Raw genomic sequence first — 26,124 nt, forward strand, 5'->3', positions numbered from 1 at the left:
TCCAAAATCCTTTGTTATATCCGATTAATTCCCTTTATGCTTGTTCATGTTCTTTTTTATAAATAATGTCGAGGCATAATTGCGTTATACCTAGCGATATATATATAGCTTATGCATTTATATATATGTGCGAAATTCCGTATTTTTAAATTAATGGTTTATATGATTTTTTAATGCTGATATTGTATCGCATATTTATTCAGTTTACATAGTGTATACAATTTTACTTTTTTTTACACACATATGTGCGTATTATTATGCTATGTAAATTTTTATAAACTCATTTTAAAAAAAAACAATCATAATAATTAATTAAAAAAAATAAATATATTTTATAAAAATTTAGTAAATATTCTTATCCAAGAGGATCAGGAAATTGTTCTTTTGTCTTTTCAATTGTTTTACTGTGTGATCTTTTTTTGTATGTATTATATTTATACTGTCACACAATATTGTTGTTGTTGTTTTTATTAATTTTTTTTTAGACTTATGATGCCTTATTTTTCTGTTCTTTTAAAATATCATTATCTCCATCAAATTATTATGCTTGTAATACTTTTCAAATGAAAATAAAAGAGAGATAAAAAAATATGGCAAATTGTATCGACAAAAAAAAGTCTACATCATATATTACACAGAATAGTGAGCACTCTGAAAGTATTGAAAGTACTAAAAGTAGAAATAGTATTATAAATGGAAATGTTTTAAGATGGCATAAACTTAGTTCCTCTTCAATAAATGATATAAAAAATGAATTGAAAAATGGACAAAAAACTGATACATCAGAAAGTAGTATATCCTATTCTAATAGTAGCAATATAACTAAGGATAGAGACATAAGTATTGATAAGGATAGTTGGGAATATCTTGAAAAAAATAAAGTTGCATCCGTGTTATATAAAAATTGTATATATATATTTGGTGGATATATACCAAAGGAAAGACTAAACTATTTTTATAAATATAATATAGTTGAAAATAAATGGATTAAGATGATTAATAATAATTGTCCATTAAAAAGTGAAAGTAATTCAGCTTTTTTATATAAAAATAAAATGTATATATTATGGGAGTATAATGGGAAAAGGAGATGGTCAAATGATTTATATTATTTCGATTTTAATAAAGAAATATGGGATATTATGAAAATTAAAAAAAATAAAAAAATTAATAATACACATTGTCCACCTCCAACATTGTTTGGTTTTTCAATATCTGTTGACGATGCGTCAGGTTTGGTGTATATATTTGGGGGATACAACGGAAAACATTTAAGTAATGAATTGTATATTTTAAATTTAAATCATAAAAACTGGATTAAAGCAAAGCAAAGTGGCGATATTCCTAATCCTAGGGCATATACAATAAGTCACATATTTGATGGATACTTTTATATTTTTGGAGGATATAACGGAGAAAGGTGCTTAAATTCTTTTTATGAATATCATATAAAATCTGGAATTTGGACAAAAATTAAATATAATGTGGATACAGAAATGTTAGATAAAAACTCGAATGAGGATATTAAAAATATTAAAAAAAAAACAAAAAGTTACACATATTGTAATAACATAGAAGACAAATTACCAATGCCTAGATGCTTGATGGGATCTTTTTTATATAATAAGTGTATATATATATTAGGAGGATATAATACTATCTTTTGTGGAAATTTATACGATTTTTATAAATATAATATTCATGAAAGAACATGGGAAAAATTGATTACAGAAAATAATTGCTCACAAAATAATATGAATGTTCATTTTTATAAAAATGTTATATATTGTATTGGAAAATTTAATGAAAAAAACATTTTAAACAACATATATGCATTAAAGTTAGAAAATATATATGTTGCACCTTCAGGATTATTAGACCATTACAAAAATATGGTTAATAACTCTTCGTTTTCGGATGTTGTTTTTATTTTACAAAACCGACATATTTATGGATGCAAAAATATTTTATCATCAAGATCTCATTATTTTAAATCCCTATTTAATATTCATATTTCAGAAAAAAATAAAAAAATAATAATTAACGGGATTAACAAAATAGTCGACACAAATCTCCATGACCCTATAATTTACATACCAATTAACGACATAAATTATGATGAATTTTTAATTATTATTGATTATCTTTATACAGACAATTTCCCCTCTGATTGTACACTTGAAATCTATATACAAATTTTAATATTAGCTATAAGCAGGTTTCAATTATTCAGATTAGCACAATTGTGCGAACAAGCCATTACAAATAAAATAGATCGATATAACGTTTTTAATATTTTATTTATAAGCTATAGAAATGAATCAAAACAATTATGCAAATTCTGCATTGATTTTATTATACACAATAATTTATTAGACAAAGAGAAAATTAATATGCTTACATTAGAACCTCATTTATTGGGGGAGTTTTATAAAAAATCTCTATATAATTATATTAGCTAGCTAACCATTTTTTTTTTTTTACTAGCCATATTTCCAAAAATGATAAGAACATGCTTAATCACGTAAAATATATTTTAATATAATAATTCTCTTTTGCTTCCAAGTTTTTGCAAGCAATAACAAAAAAATGACATAAAAAAATATGAGAAAATAGCAAATAACAATAATAATAATAATAATAAGATAGTGTCCAAATAATATATGTCCACACATATGTATCACAGTCCTCTATGGGGGTTAAAAAAAATGGAAAACAAAAAAAAATTATTTAGACTGGTTAAAGCATTTTGGTAAAGGGGGTCTATAGGTATTTTTGTTTGCAATAATCAAATTTTTAATAATTTGGTCGTTCATTTGTATATCTGTAGTAGTATAATTTAATGTATTATTAGCAATTTTTTCATTAATATGAATATGGGGATATGCATATTTCCATTCCCCATTTACTGCACCCTTTGGTGCAATATTACTCCGAATCTTTTTATCATTTATATATAGATCACCAATTATTTTCCCTCTAAATGGGCGCATGGTATAGTGGATATATTTCAGATGAAAGTACATATTATTTTTTCCTTCTTTTTCTACAATATAATAATAATTGTTTATTCGTAATACTTTTTTATTTTGTATTTCATTAGATCCCCCTTGTATAATATTTATATTGGGGGTGTCTATATCACCATGTAAATTATTGTTTATTTCAGTTCCTTCTTCATCCGAGTTTTCATTATCATCTTGTTTGTCCTCTTTTTTTGAATTTTTTAAAAAAAATTTATAACTATTAAAATATATTGGGTTCCAAAAAAGGCAATTAATTCCATTAAATGGTAATGTGTGACATGTTTCAAATAAATTTTTTCTATTTGGAGGTTTATTAGTAAATTCTGCAAAAAATTTCACATTTAGGTTATCACTTTTTACCCATCTTTTTTGGTGAGTATGCCAAGGATACTTATCAACACATGGCCAAAAAGCTTGTCGGGTTCTAGAATCTCGAGCCCTATATGGTGATTTATACATTCGAAAATATGGGTACATAATATTTTTATGTTTATATTGTCTTCTATTTGGTGTGCCAATAGCACTTTTTATCCAAATCTGGACTCTTTTCCCTTCATCTTTATTGATTTTAATTGACGACATTTTAAATAGCTTTTATAGAATAAAGTTTTTTTTAACTTGTTTTATAAGATGACTATTTTTTTATGTGTTTTATTAAGTATATCATAATCAGTGTAAAAATTATTCACTTAATACAAGTTGACTAGCCACAGAAAAAATATAATAAAAATTCTAATAAACAAAAATAAATGCATAAAAAATATATATATACGAAATAGCTAATTGAAAATAAAGCTACTCATTTTTGTGGGTCTTTAAACACCCATATTACTAAGGACTCCTTTCTAAAATTATACATGATTATATAATCTACCTATTATAAAATATATTTTTGTATGTTGTATATGGTATTCATATAATTTACGTTTTTATTTTTTTTTCATTATTATTTTCAACACAACTAATTTTTATATTCATTTTTTTATCAAATGGTGCTATTAAATGAGTGCTTAAATTTTTATTTTTTATATTTTGTTTTTTTCTCAAGCTTATTATCCAAGGGAAAAAATAAACATAAACGAAAAAAACAATGTGTATTGGTAGGTATATTAAAATAAATAAGGTAATAGTCTGTACATGTTTCTTTATATATTTTTTACCATTTTTTATCGTTTTTATCTTATATGCACACAATCCTATTTATAATAATTATGGCTAAAATGTACCAAGAATAAAAAATATTAAACAACAACAATATAAGTAAAACCAGATATTAAAAAGTTTATAACCATTATACAATATTTTAGAAAACAATGTGTGATTAACCTTATATCATAATAATATGCATATATACATACATACTTAAAATTATTCCCAATATTTTAAAATATATTAGAATAAAAAAGTTGAGATGATTGTAGATATATTTTTCCCCCTTAATATATTTAAGGGTATATTATATTTTGAAATATTAAATATAATATATAAATTATGCAATAATTTTTATATATTCCTAATATAATTTTAAAACCCTAATGGTAATGGTGTTATAAGTTATACTTCGTAAAAAAGCATGTTATTAGTAATTTGCATTAAAAAAAAAGGGGTTATAAAACATGAAAATAAGGAAAATTAGACTATTTAAAAACTTAACTAATTATTATGGAAAATTAATATAATAATTATCAAGGCCGTTCATTGTTTACTTTTTCTTTCCTTGTTTTTGTTTTTTGATTTCTTTTCCTTTTCCTTGTTCTTTTAACTCTTTTTGTTTTTTAAGCATTCCTTTTAAACAGTATTTTTGATTTCTAAAGAACTTTGGATCCAACTATGAAAGAAAAGAAAAATGTAAAATTAAAAAATGCAGACAAAGTATATATAAAAAGCACATTCACAAAATCATTAATGATATATGACAACATAATATGCATATACAACAATACTATAAAAAATTGTTTTTAATATAATAATGAAATAGAGCATATAACTAAAGCATAGTTGCTTGCTTATAAAAACATACCCCTTTGCGTGACATAAATTTATGAGACTTGGGCTTCTTAATTCCATTTCTGTGTGCCTTTCTATTCTATATTTATAAAAAAATAGAAAAATATTATAAAAAATGTAAAATTATAGGAGAAACACATATCCATGTGATACTTTCATTTTATGGATATTAACATGTGTATATGTATACATTTATTTGAGAATATAAAACAAACGATTTAAATTTTTCCATATAAAATAAATGCTGGTATATAATAGAAAAATTCAAGCACGTTTAATAAAAGGTAACTAAGATATAACATATATATAAGTTATATATTATTTTCATTTAAAAACGGAAAATAAACTAAAAATTTCATTTAATATATTATGTTATTACCTGATTATGATTGGTATGATTTTTTGACTTGGCCATCTTGAATTTATTTTTAAATAATATTATATTTTTTTGTAAAAAAATTAATAAAATGATTTTTGTATTTCAAAGTACAAAATTAATATTTCTTGAGAAAAACAAAAAATATTTTCTTCTCTGGTATTAAAAAGAGATATAACTTGGTCAAAATAAATTTAAAAAAATATTTTATTATTTTTTAAAGTTTACATAAATAAATACTAGTAGTGTTTATACGCATATAAATGAGGCTATACATTTTTTTCAATAACCAAATTTACCATAATATAGTTTTTTTATATATTGCTTGGATCTATATATTATTTTATATATATATATATATATGATTGACTATATATATTAATACATATTTTATATATTTTTTGTATTTATTATCATAATTGGCATAGTAAAATATTAATAAATACGTTCATGTTATACCTACAAATTTAATACCATATTTTTCTTTGCACTTTAATCCCCTTTAAAAAAAAACGGGAAAAAATATAATATACCTTTTCCCCGTAGGCTTTAATAAAAAATATATAGAGCAATATATTGAAAAAAATAAATATAATAAAGTCAAATAAATTCAAATAAAATAAATTAAAAAACATATTTCTTTTTTCTTATTAAAATAGATTAATATAATTAAGCAAATAGTACAAAATTGCACTTTTTATATTTTTATTTATAGTATGTTTTTGTAAAATTTAGTAACATATACAACGTGCTGCTACATATTTCACACATATAAAAAGTCTGCAAAAAAATATATAATAAATAATTGAATAATAATACTTATATGCCCATATACAATTTTTTTGAGAGTAAAAATAAAATATGAAAATGGAAAAAAGAAAAATATGGATACCAATAGAATCGAATCCCGATTCGTTGTATTTGTACTCTTGTAAACTTGGACACCAAAAGTTGAGTTTTGTAGACATTTATGGTTTTAGCAGGGATTTATTAGATATGGTTAATCTTATTTTTTTTTAAATAAATAAATTAAAAAAATATATTAAAAATTAATGCATAAAAATGTTGTAATTTGCTAATACATATAAAATAGCAACAAAAATAAAAAACTGCGTGTCTTAGCATATGGAATTAAACTAAATAGTTTATATATATTTTTTTTAATTTATATTAACAGATACCTAAACCTGTTCACGCAATAATATTCTTATATCCAATAAAGGATGATATGGTAATAATTAAAAGGTTTAATTTTTTTTTTATAAATCCCATCATTTTTTATAATTTTAATATTTGTTCGTATTATTTCTCCTTTAAAAAGGATAATAACATTGGCTCAAGTCACATAAATACAACAAACAGTGATAGCAACATTTGGTTCATAAAACAAGTAAAAAAATAATTAAAATTTAATTTTTCCAATATTAATATATGCATATAGGCATGTGTATATTGCCTTATTAATAAATATTCTATATTTATAAAAACATTTTTTTATCTCCTTAAATTAAGACCGTCCCCAATTCTTGCGGTACTATAGCACTTTTGCATATGCTTGCAAATTTAAGGAATACATTTCCATTAGGTATAGATTTATTAATCGGCTTATTTTTTTCTTTTTACTAACTATATAAATATGTTATCATAAAAAATAACAATATACATAAAATGTACATGTGTATATTTTATTTTTCCATTTTAAGATAAAGATTCCGTATTGGACACATTTTTTACAAAAGTTGACCAACTAAAACCGGAAGGACGCGCAACGGTTTGTTCTTTTTTTTTTATTCATTCCTATATTTCCTATATTTAATTTTATAAACCGTTTTTACTTTATTTAACAATTTTTTAAGGAATTTGAAAATAACGATATTATTGAGCAATTGCATCATGAGTTTTCGGGAAATGATTTAAATTCAGGAGAAAGTATTGATGTGAGGCTTATATTTTTTTTAATACATGCAAAAATGACAACTTTGTTCTTTATATATAATGTATTATTTATTTTTGCAATATTTAGGTTGACACGCATTTTATTGCGTTCTTAGAAATAAATGGAATGCTAGTCGAATTGGTAAACCAACGAACTTTTTAGTGATACATTAAATAGTTTGCATTTATTTTTGCATATTTATACATACACATATGTGCTCATTTTTTTCGAATATAGGATGGAAGAAAAAATCACCCCATAATCCATGGCCAAACCACGAGCGACAATTTTGTATATGTAATAATTTATTCAAGCAATAAGCAAATACAATAATATATATAGACCTATTTATATGCTTTCCAATTTTCTATATTTCTTATTTTAGGATGCTGGAAAATTAATCCAAGATAACTTTATAAACAAGTACCAAGATTGTCACAGTTTTTCTGCCCTTGCAGTTGTGCCAAATAATGTAGTGTAAATTTACTACCTTAAGTTTATACTGCGATAAGTATCGCCAAAAGAATAATAAATAAATTTATATGCACATACACATATACATATAATTTTTTTTAGTTCAATGGATAACTAAAAGGTTGTACATAATTATGTCTTTATGAAATAAAGTTGCATTTTTTATGGATAAGCTTAATAATTTTTTATTAAACAATTTCACAAAACATAACTAAAGGCTTATAAACTTTCATACATTTACACACAAATAAATAATTTTATTAAAAATTTCCATTTAAATATTTAAGTTCCATTTTGATTATATAAATAATATATGTACACTTCCTTTTGTATTTTATTTAAAAAATATCACTATATATAATAAGGGCAATCATGTGTTTGAAAAAAAAAGAAAAAGAGAAAAGGCTTTTAATTATTCTCATTTTTTATAGATATAAATAATAATGGTAAGAATGTTTTTTTTATATAAGGGCATAATGGTTAATTTGTTGTAATATAAAAAATAACAGAATATGGAAAACGAAACAAAAAAAATTGCATATAAAATGTTTTTATTTAATTGTTCTTAAATATAATTGCATGCACCAAATAAACTTATTATAATATCAGCATAATAAATACCTTTCAAAATATGTATATAGATTAGCCTTACAAAACGATACACAACCATTCCAGTTATAATTTTGGGTGCAACTTATTAATATAGCTTCCTAAACAATTGCAACCACTGCTAATAAAAAATATGCTTATAAATTTTAAAATATATTGATAAATTTTTATATGAGCTAAATAATTAAATTTTTAATAAAATTTTTTTAAAAATATTTAACGTGTGTATTATTTTTTTTTTGCCGTTTACGCTAGCTACTAAAAGCATTACACTTAAAAAAAGGAATATTGGCATTAAAATGAAAAATAAATGAAGAATAAAACTAAAAATGACAATATTCCCTATTTATAGAAATTTATAAAATTGTATTTTTTTTGCATAACTCTGTTACATTATATTTTTTTTTTTTGGAAACGATATATAGCTTATTTGTCTATATATGTATCCTAATAAATATAAGCAACCATATATGTTTACATATGAATAATTCAATATATATATTTTTTTGTGATAATACATGTATATATATATATGTATTATTTATCTATATATTTATTTAACAATTTTTTACATTCTGAAGGATTCGTCCTATTTCATAACCAATGGTTTCGCACTTTTATTAATTCTTTATTGCGCTCCATTATTTTTTTTATTTTTGCATGGTTTGAATTTAAAACGTTTATTTAAATTTATTTTCGATCTATTGGTGTATATCTATTTTTTTAATTTTGATTTTTCATATTAACGATTTTATATTGTCATTGATATCTACTACCTCCCCCCAAAAAAAAAATAATAAAATAATAAATGAAAAAGGGTAGCCTATATTTTGTGCAATGAATAAAAATAAATTAAAAAATATATTGTATCCTATAAATATCCTCATTTTAAAATATGAGATATTAAAAAATTGATTTCCACATACAAAGTCCTGTTGAATTTTTTTTCCATATCTTCATAATTTTTTATGATTTTATTTAGTATCCAAATTGTGTGCTAACAAAATATGGTGTAAAAGTGTTGTATTTATACTGGGTTACATTTGAAATTGTAGCACATTCTTATTTCTTGTTAATATTATTTTTTCTTGTTGTAATATATGTGTATGCTTGTGTGTATTTGCTTAGTAACATTTTGATTCTCTCCATTTTTCAATTTATACCTCAAACTTCCATTTAGTTATATTTTATTAAATGCCCTAATAGTTGTAAAATAATAATTTCCATATATTTTATGATACATTCTTAATATGCATTTTTTATACCTTACAAATATCCATATGCATATATGTTAATGTATAAATACCCATGTGAAAGTTGTTGTGTATTATGAAATGTTTTTTTTTAAATTGTACAATAGGTACAAAATTATAAAACCATGATTTCGTGTTACTATATTTGATATACGCATGCAAACATGCATGTGCGTGTTCATCCGTTTGCACTTTTTACAATCCAAAAAATTAAGTTGCAACATTTTTGGGCTTCATAATTTATGTGTATATTCTTCTTCTTCGATCCTTATTTTAATGTATGCCAATTTTTTATAAAATTTACATGCATATATATATGTATATACATTTTTAATTCGACGTATAGCTTATATCTATATAATCGTTCATCTTACAGGTTTATGGTAATATTAAAGATTTATAAATAGGTTTTATCTATCACTTAAATTGCATTTTACTTTCATTTATACTGCTTACCTGTTTATCCAAGTATATACATATGTGCACCACCTATCGATACATGTTATAGCCAAAACTCGTCTTTTTATACATATAAAAAACGATATATCTAATATACATCCTGACATTAACGATATCTTATTTTTGATTGAGATAATATTCACCGATCGGATAATAGTGCATTGTCTACAAATAGAATAAGCGTGATTATATTTGTACAATTCATATTTTTTATATTTTATTTATTATTTTTATTTTTTCAAAAATAGAAACATTGTAGAAGGTGCAGATGGTGTGATTTTTAAAATTGGCAAATACCCTCAACAAAGTGATATGGACTAATTTGAGAAAATATTTTCGAATTATTCCTTGTAAATAAAAAGGTGCAACGGTTGTTTTACTCCGTGCATTATATATACATAGATATATATATATCAACCTAGCTATATGCGTATAAATATATACGCGTAAATATATACATATATATGTGAGCATATATATACATTCATATATTTTATATTCTTATACATGAACGTGCTCTATATGGCACATCCTAATTACCTACCCCCAAAAGAATCGTTGAAAATTCAATGTTCAGAAAATGAAGCAATTAAATGTATAAAAAATTTTCCGACACAAAAGGGACAAATTTTTCAAAAGAAAAAACCAAATTCGAATTTGAATAACTTGAGTTATATAGAAAGGAATAAGTATGATGCAAAAGACAATGAAAAAGAACGTGGATATACTGAAAACAAATTAAAGAGTGATGATAACAATAATATTAAGACTAGTGAAAATCACAATGATATGATATCCTATGATATTCTATTTCAATCATATGCAAACTCAACTAATGAAAAAAAGATCGATTACACTAAAAAAAAAAGAAATGAACCCATTAATATTACTATCAATATGTGCAAAAAAAAACAAAAGGTTAACAATTGTAATAATAAAAATTTTGTAAAAAGCCAATATGAAAATGTGAATCAAAATTGCAAAGAAAAAAATAATACACAGAATTATAAAACAAATATAAAAAAAAATGAAACATTACAACATACCAATGGATTATACACTTGGAATGAAGTTAAAAAAAATGAAAATTTGTCTTTAGTCAATAATATTGATAATTTCAAATCGGTTTTAGCTTATAATAGTAAACCAATTGATGAGAAAATTCTGAATAATATAAATAAAACTGATGAAAATGTATTCCCAAAGGTTAATAAAAATTATAGTGATTCAGGTTATAATAGTAGCAGCAATAGTAGTAATCCAAATATTGCGAAATATTTTATAGAAGATACAACTTTGAAAGAAAAAATAAATATATGCAATAAAAATGAAAATATATTTTTAGATATAAAAAATTTAACATATAAGGATTATTTAGAGGAAAGCACAAGTAGGTCTACAAGCCAAAGTAATAGAAGCAGTAAAACTGATGGAGAAAATATAAACATTTGTTCGAGCAATTATGATTTTAAAGACATATCATGTGAAAGTAGTTACAAAGATGAAGATATAATAAGCAGAGTAAATTTAGATATACCAGATATTATAGATGATGTTAAAATAACGAAAATGCATAATGGCAAAAAAAAAGTTGAAAAAAGAAAGGATGATCATAATGATATTAGAAATGATATGATTAAGGACAATAAATTGAAAGAAAAAAAAATGAACATAAAAAAAATTATCGACAGGAATGTATTAACTAACTTTATCGAATGTGTCAACAAGCAAACAAATGGTACTGAGTTTATTCCATTTAGAAAAATTTCAAAAGAAAACCAAAATAACAAACAAATTAAAAAAAATGAAAATTCCCAAAATATCACAAACATATTACATAAAAAAGTTTCTCAAATTAATAAACTGGAAGGAAATCCAAACACTATAAACACCCATGTTGAAAAAAAGGATATACAAAATAAATTCATGATAAACAAAGACATATCATATATTAATAAATATAAAAAGGCTTTATTACCAATAAACAAAAATGAGTATATGCTTCATATACCTTTACCTTCTCAAAATGGGTATAAAAATGAGATTCTACAACCATGCCAAAACAAATATATAGCTACTAATAGAAATGCCATCCCAAAAATAGAAAAAAAACAAGTAGACAAAAAAGTTAATTATAATGATCGTGATTTTCAAAAGATCAAATTAAAAAGTATTTTATCATCACATAATAATTATGAAAGGTATAATAATAAAGTTGAAGAGAAACATAATGAAAAAATAATTATAAACAAATCGAAAAATGAGGAAAGTATAAATGCCTTGGAAAAGCCATACAAAAATTGTATGCCATCACAACTTTGTGGAAATAAAAATAATCAAAATGAGGGTACAAAAACAGGGGTAAATTTATTACGAACAAATATCTCAAATAAAAAATATGCGCCTCATAATAAAGAAATTTCTCATCATGAAAAATTAAAAAGACAATATAATAAAATAAATTCAATAAATATTACTAGCCAAAAAAATGGAACCATAAATAAAAATTCTAAAAATTTACCAAACTGTAATAAAGATCAAAACTATGATATCCCAAAAATTGATAATAACAACATGCCCACAATAAGTGATGATAATATTTCGAATAATTTTAAAGAAAACTATGAATATTTAAAAAATTATTTTTACAAATTAAATAAAACAAATACAAGTATAAATGATTATTTTCTTAATCTTTTCTGTTACACATTTATGAAAAAAAAGAATCAGATGATGAATTCTAAACCGAGCACTGAAGATTGGGCTAATAATATACTACACAATTTTAACAGTAAAGAAAATACTACTACCATTCTTAAACAAAGTGATATATCTTATTCAAATAGATACACAAAAAAAGAGCAAGATAAATCAAAAATTGATAAGCATGATAATAATTCTATTTGCATGAACAAACCAATGAAAGATACACATAATTTACTAAAAAATGAAAACTTATACAAGCATAATAATCCAATTGATAATAAAAATAAAAATTCAGAAAATAATCACAATGTTGTGGAGGTACATCAGAACAGCTTACCTTATTGTAGAGACACTAAAAAAAAAGACACAATTAATAACCCCGTTTGTAAAAACACAAATAAAAACGATAGTATAGGGAAAAACAATAATAGTCCTTCTAATATAGAGAATAGTGAGATAAAAAATATTTTATACAGCTTTTACAATTATTTGAAACTAAAGGATTATATTATTCCTCATAATATTTATAATAATTCTGATAAAAGGGACATGAATGAAAATAATAGAAACAATAATAAGACTGATAATTGCAAAAAAAGTTATAATGCTAAAGAAAATCACGATTTTATAAATATTTCTTACAATTTTATAGATGAGCACAAAAACTTAAATAATAACATAAGATACGACAATTTTTGCAACTATCACAAAAGAGAGTTAAATAGTGATGATAATAAAAATAAGAATGCTCCCAAAGAACAGAATAACTGTGACTTAGCAAGAAATTGTATGGATATTTCCAAAACTACAAACAAAGATATACGCAATAATTGTTATCTTCATTGTTCTAACCATTTAAATGAATGTTTTAGTAAAGGGGGAAATGCCAATTGTTTTGATGGATGCCCTCATAGTTTCAATAAAAAAAATGGGGACAAAAAATTCAATTACATTTTCAAAGACAATAAAGTAAACTTTAGCAATGGGGCATATTTTTACTTATTAAAAAATATAATAGAAAATTTAGACAGAGAAGAATTACAGAAATTAATGATTTGCCAAACTTGTTACATATTAAAAAAAATAAAAAATAAGATAACTCCTATTGATGTTATTTTAGATGCACAAATTTTATTTTATGACTGTAATAGTTATTTCAAAAAAAAAGGATGGATAGATGATACCACTTCTAAAGAAAATAAAACTGAAACCAGTGAAAAATTCACCAAAAATGCTTTCACAAATTATAATGAAAAATATAAAAATAACGGAAATTTATACTATTCTAATTATCAGAGGAATGAGTTACATAAAGGAAAAAATAATGTATCTTCTGTCAACCCTAATAATGATACAGTTGATCATTTAAATATGTCCAACAGTGTGCAGATGATTTATCAACATCACCGTGAGAACAGCGATAATATCCAAAGCGATACAGTTTCTCTAGAAAACGGTGGAGATGCTACAGCTGCTACTACTACATATATTACTCCTACTAAAAAAAATATACAATTCTATAATATTGGAAACCGTGAAATTTCGAGGACGTCTACTACAACCTCTATTAGCCATAAAATGAGTGTCAACCATTTAAAACGTGACGAAATAAATGCAAAAGATAATCCAAATATGGATGATAATAAATATATAAATTCCGAACTAAATCACAGTTTTATTTAAGGAAGTCCACGTCAATATTGTGGAACTACAAATATTGCATAATATAAACTATTAAGTGTAAAACATTAAATCTAAAAGATGAACATAAAAAAGCAGAAAACGAGAAAGGAAAAGTTATTTTTACAATGTTCCTCTTAAGAATTTTGAAAAAAAATATAAATAACCAGCTAGCTGACGAAACTGCAACCATATAATGCTATATGAATATGCAAAAATAACATAATAATAAATTACAAAATAAATAACACTGAAAAGGTGATAAAAATAACGGCGAACTTAAATGTGGTAAAAATATATGTTCCATTTAAATTTTATACAGGTGTTTACTACTTTTTTAAAAATATGTGAAAATGTCAAAATTGAAGATATTACCCTTCAAAAAAAAAGGAACAAAAAAGAACGAATATTTATTTTTATAATATATATATACCAATATATTCTATTTTTTGTTAAATTGTCATGTTTATTGTTTTATTAACATATAACTGATTTCAAAGTTTTTCGGTGTCCGTGTGTGAATGTCTTGTCAATTTCTTTGTACACACATATACATATATTGACTATTATATGTATATACCAGTGTTGTTCTAAATATAAATGCTATTTGTGTAGAATGGAAATTTTTTCCACCTTTTTAATTTTTTCTGGCATATAAATAAAAAATTATAAAAAAATTCAGTACTTTTAAAAGAAAATATATTTATACACGACTTTTTCTATGTATAATTTGAATAGTTTATTCTTTTATTAATAAATTTATATTCACACGAAAAAAAAGAAAAAACGGAAAATATATGCACATTATTTTTGATTTGTTCTTAATAGTTTAATATTATAAAATTGTAAATAATAACAAACAAATAAAAAAGTAGCACATTTCAATATGGTTTTACTTTACAATAAATTTCCATACATTGTTTAAGTCCATAATTTACATTTATTATTTTGTACATTGTTACATTTTTTTTTTCTTTTATTTTTTTTCTTATTTTGGCTATTTATTTGCATATAAATTCTGAACTGTTCATTTTTTTTAGTAGAACTTTTCTATTATTTTGTGCACATATTTATATAAAAGTTTATTATGCTTTATGTAAACAATTTGTAAATATTTTTCCTATGATTATAACGAAAAATAAAACCCAAATAAATAATTTTATTTTTTTATGAATATTCTTTAGTGTTGATTAATTCTGGAGTTTATTTTAATTTCACTCTTTTAATTATTAGCAACTTTTCTGTTTAACCTATTTTTTATGCTCCATATGTTATTTTACGGTGTTTGATAATATTTGATTTGCTTATGATTTTTATTATATATTTTTGAGAGTTATAAATTTCTTAAACTTTTCCATAGTATAATTTTGTAATTTTTCGATACGCACTTTACACACATTTTTTTAAATATATTTAACTCTTTTTTTTTTTTTTAATTTTCAAAATGGGAAACGGCTTATGCTGCATTAACGACTTCAATAACAACAAATCCAATATAGATATATATCCATACCCCAGTCAAGAAAAATATGATGAATATGATAATTGGACATTAGAAACATGGATAGATAAATATAAGAATGGTAATACAATTAGAGTAGCATTTCCTGATGGAAATGAAATTCAATGTTATTTTAAAATTTTTTTAAATGAGAAATGCTTTGAACTATCCTTAGATAATAAAGTTCGTGTTATAAAATTTAATGATATTAAGTGTGTACTTCATAGAAATAGTTGCGAGTCGTTATTAGAATCAGAACAAAATTTATTAAAATCACCTAAGGTCATAGGAATTCGATTGATTAGTACACTTAAAGCTATTGCCTTTGCAATGGATAGCCCTGGAGAGGAAAGAATGTTTTATGAGTTTATAAAAAAATACTGCTTAACTGCTTGAGAATGAAGTGCACAGAAAATAATATCCCACGTACATTACACTGGTGCCCAAATGGTGCATCAAAACAAAAAATAGCTACTACGAGACTGTCATATATTAATGAAAAATTTAAAAAGACGCCCCTTCAATAATTAAATTGTTCAGAGAATATAAATTAAAGGAAAAAAATAAAGAAGGCAAAACAAGCGTAAATTCAATTTAGCGTAAAAGATTTGTTTCACCTTCCTATATTAGTATACAAGAAATGAATATGAATAAACGCGTGTTTGCAAAATGCATATAAAATACTTATATCACATATAGCTAACAGTTGCGTTCATTTGTGTTTTACATAATTCGAGACATTTTTAATATCCCAATAAATTAGATAAGCATTATTTGCTTATCATCATTATTATTATTTTTTTTATCATTATATCTAATTTATATTTGTTATTTTGACTTGCATTGTTTTATATGCATTTATTTTATTTTTTCCTATCCTTATTATTTGTCTTATTTGATATTAGTTATATTACCAGCATGTATTATATTCAATTTTTAAATTATGAATTACCTTAATTTAAATTTCTATAAACTGGAAATTTTAATTTTTTCCCGGTTGTTGTAAATAAAAACAACACATTACACATAATAGAATGTTTCCGTATTTTTTTTATTGTTTTAATTTTTCTTATTAACAAAAATGAAAAGATAAAGATGGTACTTTCACCCCCTAAAACATTAACCCAATTTAAATTAAAACATATTGTGCACTGATCACAATACTGGTTTATAATACATGCACATAAACTTGTGCAATTATTTTATTTTTTTACAATATTCGAGTATTCTATATAATATACAAGTTTACCATTTATTAATTATTGAATAATGTTAATATCTTAAAAATTGTAATATGTATTATAATACGTATTCGTACATAAATCTACATAAATATGAAAAAAAATTCATTAAACTATCTGAAAATGCAGGAAAAAAATACTATTAAAATGCAATTAGAAATATAATTTTTTGTGTAAAAATGAAACATCCTTGGATACTTCTCCAGTTTTTTTGTTAATTGGGTCTAAGAACCTAAAATTAGAAACAACAAAAATAAAAATATATGTGAACCGAGCCAATATATAAAGGAAGTAGCCATAAATATGCGATTAAATAAAACGATAGGCACATTATACAGTTAAAGATCAATGGAAATAATATTTTTAAATATAGTTATTTTTATTTTCATAATTTTATTCATTTGGTGATAAGAATATCTATATAATAAATAAAACTTACTTATCTCTAAATACTTTTCCTAGTTTTTTAACTTCCTTCTTTTTGTTTTTTGACCTTAAAAGATCATCGGATGCTAAACTTTTAATGTCAAAATCATTAGCAACTTGATATCTAAACAGAAAACGAATGAAAAAATATATTAGCAAATATAAACGAGTTTGTTTAAAGAGGGAAAATTATATCATGTATATATTTTTTGCCTATATCGCCACATATATATATAATATATGCATAATGTAAATTTTATATGTTTTTAAAGTACCTAGTAGGTAGGATGTGGTTAACATTAATGTATTTTACAAAGGCTTTAACTTTTGATCTCTTTACAATCTTTCTTTTGGACATTTTTTTTGAAACTTTTAATGGATGTTTTTCGATTCCTGCAACTAAGCAATAGCTATAAGGTCTTTCCCTTGTTTGACCTTCATAGGTATTTATTATAATAGCCTTTTTACCAGCTCTTCTTCCATTTAGCATTATAACAACTTTTCCTGGCTTAAGTCTGTAAAAGGTAAACACATAATATATTATAGTTTATAATATCGGTATTATAAAAAAAAATAATAATAAAAAAATGACAGTCATTCTACAACGAAGGTATTAATAGTAACTATTTTTTGCATATCAATTATGAATAATCCAATGTATTTTCCACGCAAAAAAAAAACAAACAAGCTTATAAAAATTCAAGCATAATTCATTATATATTATATATACATATTATGCGATAATTACAACATAAAAATAAATGTAATATGAATAACTTACAATTTTCCCATTTTGACGATTTGTTTTATAGGATAATAATTGGTTTCTTTCTTTTTTAAAGATACTTGAAAAAGTAAAATGTAATTAACAAAGGATTGGTTCCTTTTTTATTTATAAATTTTTTTATATTAAAAAAATTAAAAATTAATGTTCTTTTGTTTTTAAATTATGAAATAAAAATTTGAAAATATATTTCATATATAGTTTTCAAAAAATAAAGTGAAATGGCAATAATAATAATTCGGATATATATGAACTGCTCTTTTTATAATATATTTTAAGAATAAATATAAGCGTATAAAAATGGTCAAATTATTGCATAATAAGCATATTTATATATAATACATATAATAAATATATAGAAAAATATATATAGAAATATGTATATAATGTTTGTATATATATGTAAATAAATAGGCAATGTTTATTGGATTTTTTTTACGGAAATATTATATGCGATAGAGTTGAGGGGATAATCAATTTTACAATGAGGGCAATATCAAATAAAAAAACAACAAAAATATATATGATATTCTTAATAAAAAAATTCATAAAATATATAAGGTTATTTCTCATAAAATAGTCAACTATTTATAATATATGCTTAATTAATTTAATAAAATTTTTATAAAAATTTATATTTGAAATAATTATTTATTTCCATTAACACAATAAAAATAAAATAAGCCTATTGAAAAGTTAAGGCCTTTAAAAATGCGTATAAATAATTTATATTAGTATATATTATTTATATCATAATGATATTATGGGATGCATACAACATTAATAACATAGTACATAAAATTATTTTCCGAGAAATAAATAATTATTTGCTAATTAAATATATGAGATTATATAATGTATTACTTGGTCATTCACAAAAAGTTAAAAATACGGTTTTTTTAAGTGTAAAAATATGTGTCATATATATAATTAATTATGTATATAGAAAAAATATAATGCTTAAAAATGTTCACATTTCACCTATGTTTTAGTTTTTTACTAAAATAATAATAAATAAATGTAAATAATAAACATTCCCCTATGTGTATTTTCGACTAAGAAAAAAATATGTATAATAGAAAAGAGGAAGACAAAAAATATATTATAAACACAAAATAAAAAGAATTCACATCCTTTTTGCAAATATTATAAATAGAAAACAATATTTCTTTATCCATAAAATGGTGTTAAACAAAAACAAACTTATTAATTATTAATGATTTAATAAAATAGCTATTCTTTCTTCCCCTCAAATGTCGTTGATATATTGAAAGTGTTTCATCATATCATCAATCGGTTTTCCATTTGAGTCTAACAAAAACAATTCGAAACAACCATCACATACATATGATGGATTTTCTTTGAATAAATAACTATCTATAATAATTTTTTGTGCTATATTTTTATGACAGCATATACAATATTTTGTTGCAATATTCGGTTTAAAAGTTCGAATTGGATATTGAGAAATATCTTTATCTCTAAATTTATTATATTGTCTTACATTACTAAAAACAATTCTATGCTCACAATTCCCTTGATGTAAAAAACAACACTTTTTGTATAGAGGAATTTTTATATCTTTAAGAACTGCTTTATCTTGATATATTTTATAAGGGTGTTTAAGAAAATCATCTATATTATTATTACTACTAGATGAAGCAGTGGATGAAGATATATTTTTTCGATTTTTATAAAAATTAATTATACATGTTGAATAATCTAATGCATCTTTATCTCTTACATCTGGATATAGAATACCATCAATGTAATATACAGATCCTGAAAATTTTGGTGTACCATAATTTGAAGTATCAAAGCAAAAAAAAACGTCTGTTAAATTCGCTAGTGTCTGTGTTGATAATATTTCAAATTCTGCTATTTTTATACCTCGAATTGGATGATAAAAAGAAACAGATATTATAAAAATGTCACTAGATGAAAGACATTTTAATTGTTTTGTATTTAAAACTAAATATTGTTCTTGTGCGTAAAATCTATCAATAGTATTTTGATTTATATACAGTGATTTTAATATAGTATTATTAAAATCACATACTAATTTAAATGTTTTTGATATTGTTTTTTTTTTTAATTTTGATATAATCTGATATTTACTAAATGTATTCTCTTCTATATTTGGTAACCAATCTAAATAGCATTTTGTTCTGTTCAATACTTTTCTTTTTTTAGAATTATTTGCCACTTTTTTTAATATATTCAAATCAATTTTATGTTGCCAATTATTACAATTATAATAAACTACATGATTAATAATCTCGCTAACATTTGGACTACGCACACCTGATAATAACACTTTTATTAAATATTTGTAAAATTTTGTTTTTATTTTATCATTATTTTCACAATTTTCTGTATTGACTAGTAGGGCTTCTCCATTTTCTTCTTTCTTCTCTTCCTCACAACACTTTTCTGCTTCTTTGGAATGGTGCCCCATTTTGAGTCTTTGTTTGATTTTTTTACATTCTTCTTCAAACTTTTTTATGTCAACAATTTTAGGTGTAAATGCTTTTGGAGTTGTGTGGTATATCCATTCCATTTTTAGTTCCTCCTTTATATGAATATTATCAAACTTTTCAAAAAGATGAACATTTTTTTTTATTTCATTTTTATTTGTTACTACTGTATCGATAGAATCAATTACAGAAAATGATGATTCTTTATGAGTAAAATCATCTAATTCGTCATCATTTTCTTTATTTTTGTTTGTAAAATTATTACTACTACTATTAGTATTACTGCTGCTTATGATTCCAATACTGTCAGTTTGGTTATTATTATCTTCACTTTTTCCGACAATATTTTTGAGATATTTCATAAACAGTTTTTCATTTTCACTTTCACTATCACTTTCATTTTCGTTTTCATTTATTACACTTTCAAGATCATCAATTTGTTTTTTATTTTTTGTTTTGTTTTTTTCTTTATCCCTCTCTTTACCATTCCCTTCCCCATTCTTTAGTTTATAAAAATCATATTCATTTGTCTCAAACAAAATATTTATAGGGAAGTGCGGAATTGGCAAATTAAATGAACTATATTTTCTTTCATCCATAAAAAATGGAAACAAAAGTACAGATAACAAAAGGAAGTATACTATTTAGCTAGTTACCACTATCGCTCAAGAAATGTATAGAGGGAAAAGGTGTGGTAAATAAATACCCAATTTTGCAAAAAAATTTTACATAAAACGGAAAAAAAAAAAAAAAAATTAATAAATAAATAATAATATTAAAAAAAGCGGAACCAATGCAAAAAATAGTATATAATAACGAGCAAACCATTTAGCTTCGTTTTCGTTTTTTCGGCTTTTTCGTTTTATAATAAAATGAATGCTTATATGCACCACAAACTTTTGTTTTTCTGAAAAAGGTATAAGAAAAAAAAAATAAAATTAAAAAAATTAATTTCCTCTAAATTGTACTAATATACACAATTTCAAGCCCACAGCTATATCCATAGATACACAAATTGGCCTTCAAAATGTGGCATTGGAACTTTCTTAGGACAATTCGGCTGTGTGATTATTTAAGTGTAAAGCTTTAAAGTATTCAAACTAATTTATTATTCATATATATACATTTATATTTCGATTAAATACTTAGTTTGAAAAACATAAAAAATGAAAAAAAAAAGAGAAATAAATAAAATGTGATATTGATACCTACGATTTAATTAGCTTTATAAATGATATACATTCTAAGGGAAGAATTTCATTTTTTGTATTATACCCATTATGAAAGAATAAAAAAGAGAAAAATGGAATATTAAAGCAAACACATATTTAGAAAAATGAACTTGAAAATTCATTTTATTTTTTTAATAGTATACTATACTTATAATATTAGTGATGCCTTTAAAATAAAACCAACACAAAAAACTCCATTGCGTTGTGAAAGAATAAAACCACTGAGAAAACTTACAAGAGTTTACAACAATGTAATGAAACGAGAAAAATATGTTTATTTTGTTGTAACTTATTTATATGCGAACTTTTCAAGAGTCTTTCTTATTTTATCATAATATAAAGAACTTAGAAAATGCTTACAAAATATTTGGTTATTATTAAGCCGTTTTTTTCATATATATATATTCCCCTTATTTATTTCATTTTATAGGAAGAAAAAGTTTATAGTGGCTTAAAAGAGTTAGATATTATAAAAAAGTGGCAAAACAATTATCACCTTCGGATTGTTTTGGATTCATACTTTTCTGATCATTTACAAAAAGCTGTTTTAAATATTAAAGAAAAAATTAGTCAATATCCACAGTTTATTATTTCTGGGCCAATTCCAAAAAAAACGATAAGAAGACGGTAAACACAAATAGACATGCTATTACTGTTTCATCTATTTACCTAGTTTAGTATGTTACTAATTTGAGAAAATGTTCTTTCCCCATTTTGTTTACGCAGATTTACTTTCTTAAGATCACCCCATGTTGACAAGGACAGCAGGGAACAATTTGAAATAAAACAGTATGGTTGCAAATTAGATATTTTTTTAAATTCCTCAATTAGTTTAAAAAACAATCAATGTAAGTAACAAACATAATATGATCGTGTTTACTTTGAACAAGACCAAGACCTCACAACTTATTCATGCATAATTAAATATACACATTCTTACTTTTTTATGTTTCCTTTTTTGAACAGTCACTAATTTTTTATCAGTAAGGTTACCTCGTTTTGTTGGATTTGAATACTATTTCGAAGAAAATTATAAGGGCTTAAAAAAAGAAGACCTTAAAAATTTAAAAAAAAAAAAATACGTTAGTAAATATTATACTAATGTACTAAATGCTGAGAAAAAAAGAAAGTATGTTGAATTATTATTAGAAAATTCCAAATATATGAATGTAAGACTGCCAAGAAATTTTTTTGACTTATACAAATATCCTTTAGAGATACTACAACATTATTACAAAAAGTAAGTATATCACTTTGTACCTATTTGTTTAACATATTTTGTGTGTAAATAAAATTATATATAAAATTTTTATTCAATCCGCTTATAATTTTTGTCCTTTTCATTCATTCCCTTTTTTTATTATTTTTTATAGGACTATGGATAAAAAAAAATGGTACCATGAAAATGAAGAACTAATGAAAAAAATTGAATCTCTTTCTTTTGATTAGCTAAGTATATATCAAAATAAAATTGTAAATAATCAAAATGCTTGATCATATTTTATCATGATATTTTGCTGACTAAATGAAATAATTAATTTGGGTTTTTCATTTTTTGCAACATCAGCAAATAAAAATAACAAAAATAAATAAATATTCAAATAGTTATAAAAAATTCTGGAAAAAACAATGAATCACTATACTACCATTGAATTCTTTAACGTATACATAATTTTACACAAAGGTGTAATTATGATTTTACAAATAAACCAAAACCTGTATGCAAATATTTTTCACATGTTATTATACAAACAGGAATTGTAAAATAAAAAATTAAAAAAATTATTTAAAAAACAAATAAATAATGTATTAATAAAGCAATGATGATACACACAACATATGAATTGAACCATTCTGACAATACTAGATCAATAACATGAGCTTATAAAATAATCGTATTTTTTCATCCTTTTTATTTATTTTTTTTTTTTTTTTCACATTTTTTCTATATTAAATTTTACTTAATATAGCTTATTTTTTTTACAATGTTTATCCAGTTTTAATAATGTGTATATTTAATAAATTCCAACGAATTTCAAAAGTTATATTTTTTTTGTTCTTTTCTTTGTATATTATTTTTTTCTTCCAAATAATATCCATTATTTAGTTATCTTTACCAACAAAAAAAAAATGAAAGATGAAATAAGAACTAGCTATAATTTTTCAGTTAAAAATGTTAATTTTTTTAAAAATGCATTAGCTTTATTGAATGTTGACGATAATAAAAATAGTATGAAATCCAAAAAATCTATAAATAATAGTGTAGAATTGGACAACTATATTTTATTTAATTTATTTTATGAGGGTCTAATGCTTAGAAGTTTATCTAAGTGCAAGCAAATATATTGTTTTTTATTTATAGATTCAAATTGTTTTGCTAGTTATGACATTTTTGAAAAAGAAGCAATCGGAACGAAACTTAAAAAAAATGAAAATAATAATGTAAAAAAAAAAAAATCAAATATATATAATGGAAATTATTATGATGAAAATGAATCAATAAGTATTAATTCCGATGATTTATTTACAACACATGCTATAGACAATGAAAATAAAGAAGTAATTAAATTAAAATCTGTATCACCATTTAAAGTCCAATATACTGAGAATGAGAAAAATGAATATGATATTCGAAAAAAAATATATCAAATGGATAACAAAATAAAAAATTCTGTTGAATTTCTTGTATCTCCATATAAATTATTAAGCGCATTAGAATTTTTAAATCCTGTTATATTAAATATTAAATTTGATTACATAGACAGAAAATTAATTTTGCATTTAACTGATGAAGATGGTGATACATCAGAAACTTTTATAAGTATAATTGTAGATTATTATTATCAAATATATAAATTAGAAAAACATACATTTTTAAATAATGATTATACTTACTTTATTTTGCAATCAACCATTTTTTCATTCTATCTAGAATATTTAATTAAATATAACGATGACCATATTACATTTCATATAAGTCCTTATGTTGATGATAAAACATCAATCCTCAAAATCGTAAATATTTAATATTACATTAGCACTTTGTTATAAAAAAACCCTCTGTTTGTGCAAAGCTAGTTTTATTTATAATATTAAAATTGCTACCGATTTGGAATTCATCGAATTTATTTAATTATATCCCCATATACATTCACATTTTTTATAGGAAACAAAGAATAAAAATTATCAAAGATCAGTTAACTTAATGCCAAAAGAAAATTTCGAAGATTTTAAAATTATAGCAGAACAAAAGTAATATTGCCTATATACATATTGAGAATCATATAATGTAATTTTACACTTTTTAAGTAGTTCTTAATTTTTTCACTTTCTATTCATTGTCTTTTTTTTTCAGATTTAGTTATAGAGTGCGAGATTTATCGAAAATTCCACAAGCCCTAAGTAATTATATATGCATTTGTTTATAATATATAGCATGCTCAATGTCGAATTGGATATACTCTTTTTTCACAACCTTTGGATATATATATTATATCGATTCTCTTACTTATTATTTTTTTACCAGATATAAGCTCTTACATTAGATTGGATGTTCAAGAAAATGGGGTGTTGCGTCTTCAGTTTACTTTAAAGTAAGTAAAAAAATATATGCACACACTTATGTATCATTATTTAATAGCTAAATTTTAAAATTTTTTATATCTCTATTTTTTATTGTTACGTTTGTGTAAAATTAATGTAAGCATGGTTATCTCGTGTGCACACCGAATATATGAAGGAAATACTTTTGCCACTAATTTATTTTTTATTGATCTAAGTCCTTTATAAATATAATAATTTGTTGCATTGCTAATTTTAATATAGTATATCCCTCTTATACTATTTTTTTTTCATTTTGAAATATTTTTTATTTTATTTAGCTATTTCGATTTTTTTTTTTTTTTTTTTAAGAGAATACAATATGAATGGAACTCAC

General features: G+C 22.9%; 10 protein-coding genes across 10 annotated transcripts; 6 read left to right on the top strand and 4 right to left on the bottom strand.

The window, feature by feature from the left end:
• Positions 1-590: 590 nt before the first annotated feature.
• On the top strand, positions 591-2,462 carry PVVCY_1302530 (kelch domain-containing protein, putative; the record flags this gene model as incomplete). The annotated part of the gene is made up of 1 exon (XM_008623928.1): positions 591-2,462. The coding sequence occupies one exon, from the start codon at positions 591-593 to the stop codon at positions 2,460-2,462; it is 1,872 nt and encodes a 623-aa protein (XP_008622150.1).
• A 264-nt stretch (positions 2,463-2,726) lies between these two features.
• PVVCY_1302540 (conserved Plasmodium protein, unknown function) lies at positions 2,727-3,608 on the bottom strand (the record flags this gene model as incomplete). Its single annotated transcript, XM_008623929.1, has 1 exon — positions 2,727-3,608. One exon carries the CDS (start codon positions 3,606-3,608, stop codon positions 2,727-2,729), a length of 882 nt encoding a protein of 293 aa, XP_008622151.1.
• Positions 3,609-4,728: 1,120 nt separating this feature from the next.
• On the bottom strand, positions 4,729-5,448 carry PVVCY_1302550 (60S ribosomal protein L29, putative; the record flags this gene model as incomplete). Its single annotated transcript, XM_037634737.1, has 3 exons — positions 4,729-4,854; positions 5,047-5,112; positions 5,413-5,448. The coding sequence occupies 3 exons, from the start codon at positions 5,446-5,448 to the stop codon at positions 4,729-4,731; spliced, it is 228 nt and encodes a 75-aa protein (XP_037490792.1).
• An 822-nt stretch (positions 5,449-6,270) lies between these two features.
• Positions 6,271-7,826, top strand: PVVCY_1302560 (ubiquitin carboxyl-terminal hydrolase isozyme L3, putative; the record flags this gene model as incomplete). Its single annotated transcript, XM_008623930.2, has 9 exons — positions 6,271-6,408; positions 6,587-6,640; positions 6,731-6,799; positions 6,922-6,994; positions 7,113-7,180; positions 7,266-7,346; positions 7,433-7,486; positions 7,583-7,642; positions 7,731-7,826. The coding sequence occupies 9 exons, from the start codon at positions 6,271-6,273 to the stop codon at positions 7,824-7,826; spliced, it is 693 nt and encodes a 230-aa protein (XP_008622152.2).
• A 2,821-nt stretch (positions 7,827-10,647) lies between these two features.
• On the top strand, positions 10,648-14,529 carry PVVCY_1302570 (conserved Plasmodium protein, unknown function; the record flags this gene model as incomplete). The annotated part of the gene is made up of 1 exon (XM_008623931.1): positions 10,648-14,529. The coding sequence occupies one exon, from the start codon at positions 10,648-10,650 to the stop codon at positions 14,527-14,529; it is 3,882 nt and encodes a 1,293-aa protein (XP_008622153.1).
• A 1,441-nt stretch (positions 14,530-15,970) lies between these two features.
• Positions 15,971-16,423, top strand: PVVCY_1302580 (inner membrane complex sub-compartment protein 3, putative; the record flags this gene model as incomplete). Its single annotated transcript, XM_008623932.1, has 1 exon — positions 15,971-16,423. The coding sequence occupies one exon, from the start codon at positions 15,971-15,973 to the stop codon at positions 16,421-16,423; it is 453 nt and encodes a 150-aa protein (XP_008622154.1).
• A 998-nt stretch (positions 16,424-17,421) lies between these two features.
• Positions 17,422-18,486, bottom strand: PVVCY_1302590 (60S ribosomal protein L27, putative; the record flags this gene model as incomplete). Its single annotated transcript, XM_008623933.2, has 4 exons — positions 17,422-17,500; positions 17,708-17,818; positions 17,970-18,209; positions 18,476-18,486. The coding sequence occupies 4 exons, from the start codon at positions 18,484-18,486 to the stop codon at positions 17,422-17,424; spliced, it is 441 nt and encodes a 146-aa protein (XP_008622155.2).
• A 1,241-nt stretch (positions 18,487-19,727) lies between these two features.
• Positions 19,728-21,554, bottom strand: PVVCY_1302600 (snRNA-activating protein complex subunit 3, putative; the record flags this gene model as incomplete). Its single annotated transcript, XM_008623934.1, has 1 exon — positions 19,728-21,554. One exon carries the CDS (start codon positions 21,552-21,554, stop codon positions 19,728-19,730), a length of 1,827 nt encoding a protein of 608 aa, XP_008622156.1.
• A 737-nt stretch (positions 21,555-22,291) lies between these two features.
• On the top strand, positions 22,292-23,636 carry PVVCY_1302610 (apicoplast ribosomal protein S10 precursor, putative; the record flags this gene model as incomplete). Its single annotated transcript, XM_008623935.1, has 5 exons — positions 22,292-22,438; positions 22,618-22,814; positions 22,914-23,035; positions 23,154-23,427; positions 23,561-23,636. The coding sequence occupies 5 exons, from the start codon at positions 22,292-22,294 to the stop codon at positions 23,634-23,636; spliced, it is 816 nt and encodes a 271-aa protein (XP_008622157.1).
• A 681-nt stretch (positions 23,637-24,317) lies between these two features.
• On the top strand, positions 24,318-25,784 carry PVVCY_1302620 (conserved Plasmodium protein, unknown function; the record flags this gene model as incomplete). The annotated part of the gene is made up of 4 exons (XM_008623936.2): positions 24,318-25,202; positions 25,354-25,439; positions 25,543-25,589; positions 25,714-25,784. 4 exons carry the CDS (start codon positions 24,318-24,320, stop codon positions 25,782-25,784), a joined length of 1,089 nt encoding a protein of 362 aa, XP_008622158.2.
• Positions 25,785-26,124: the final 340 nt, after the last annotated feature.

The sequence above is a fragment of the Plasmodium vinckei genome (assembly GCF_900681995.1).
Source record: "Plasmodium vinckei vinckei genome assembly, chromosome: PVVCY_13".
Taxonomy (NCBI): Eukaryota; Apicomplexa; class Aconoidasida; order Haemosporida; family Plasmodiidae; genus Plasmodium; species Plasmodium vinckei.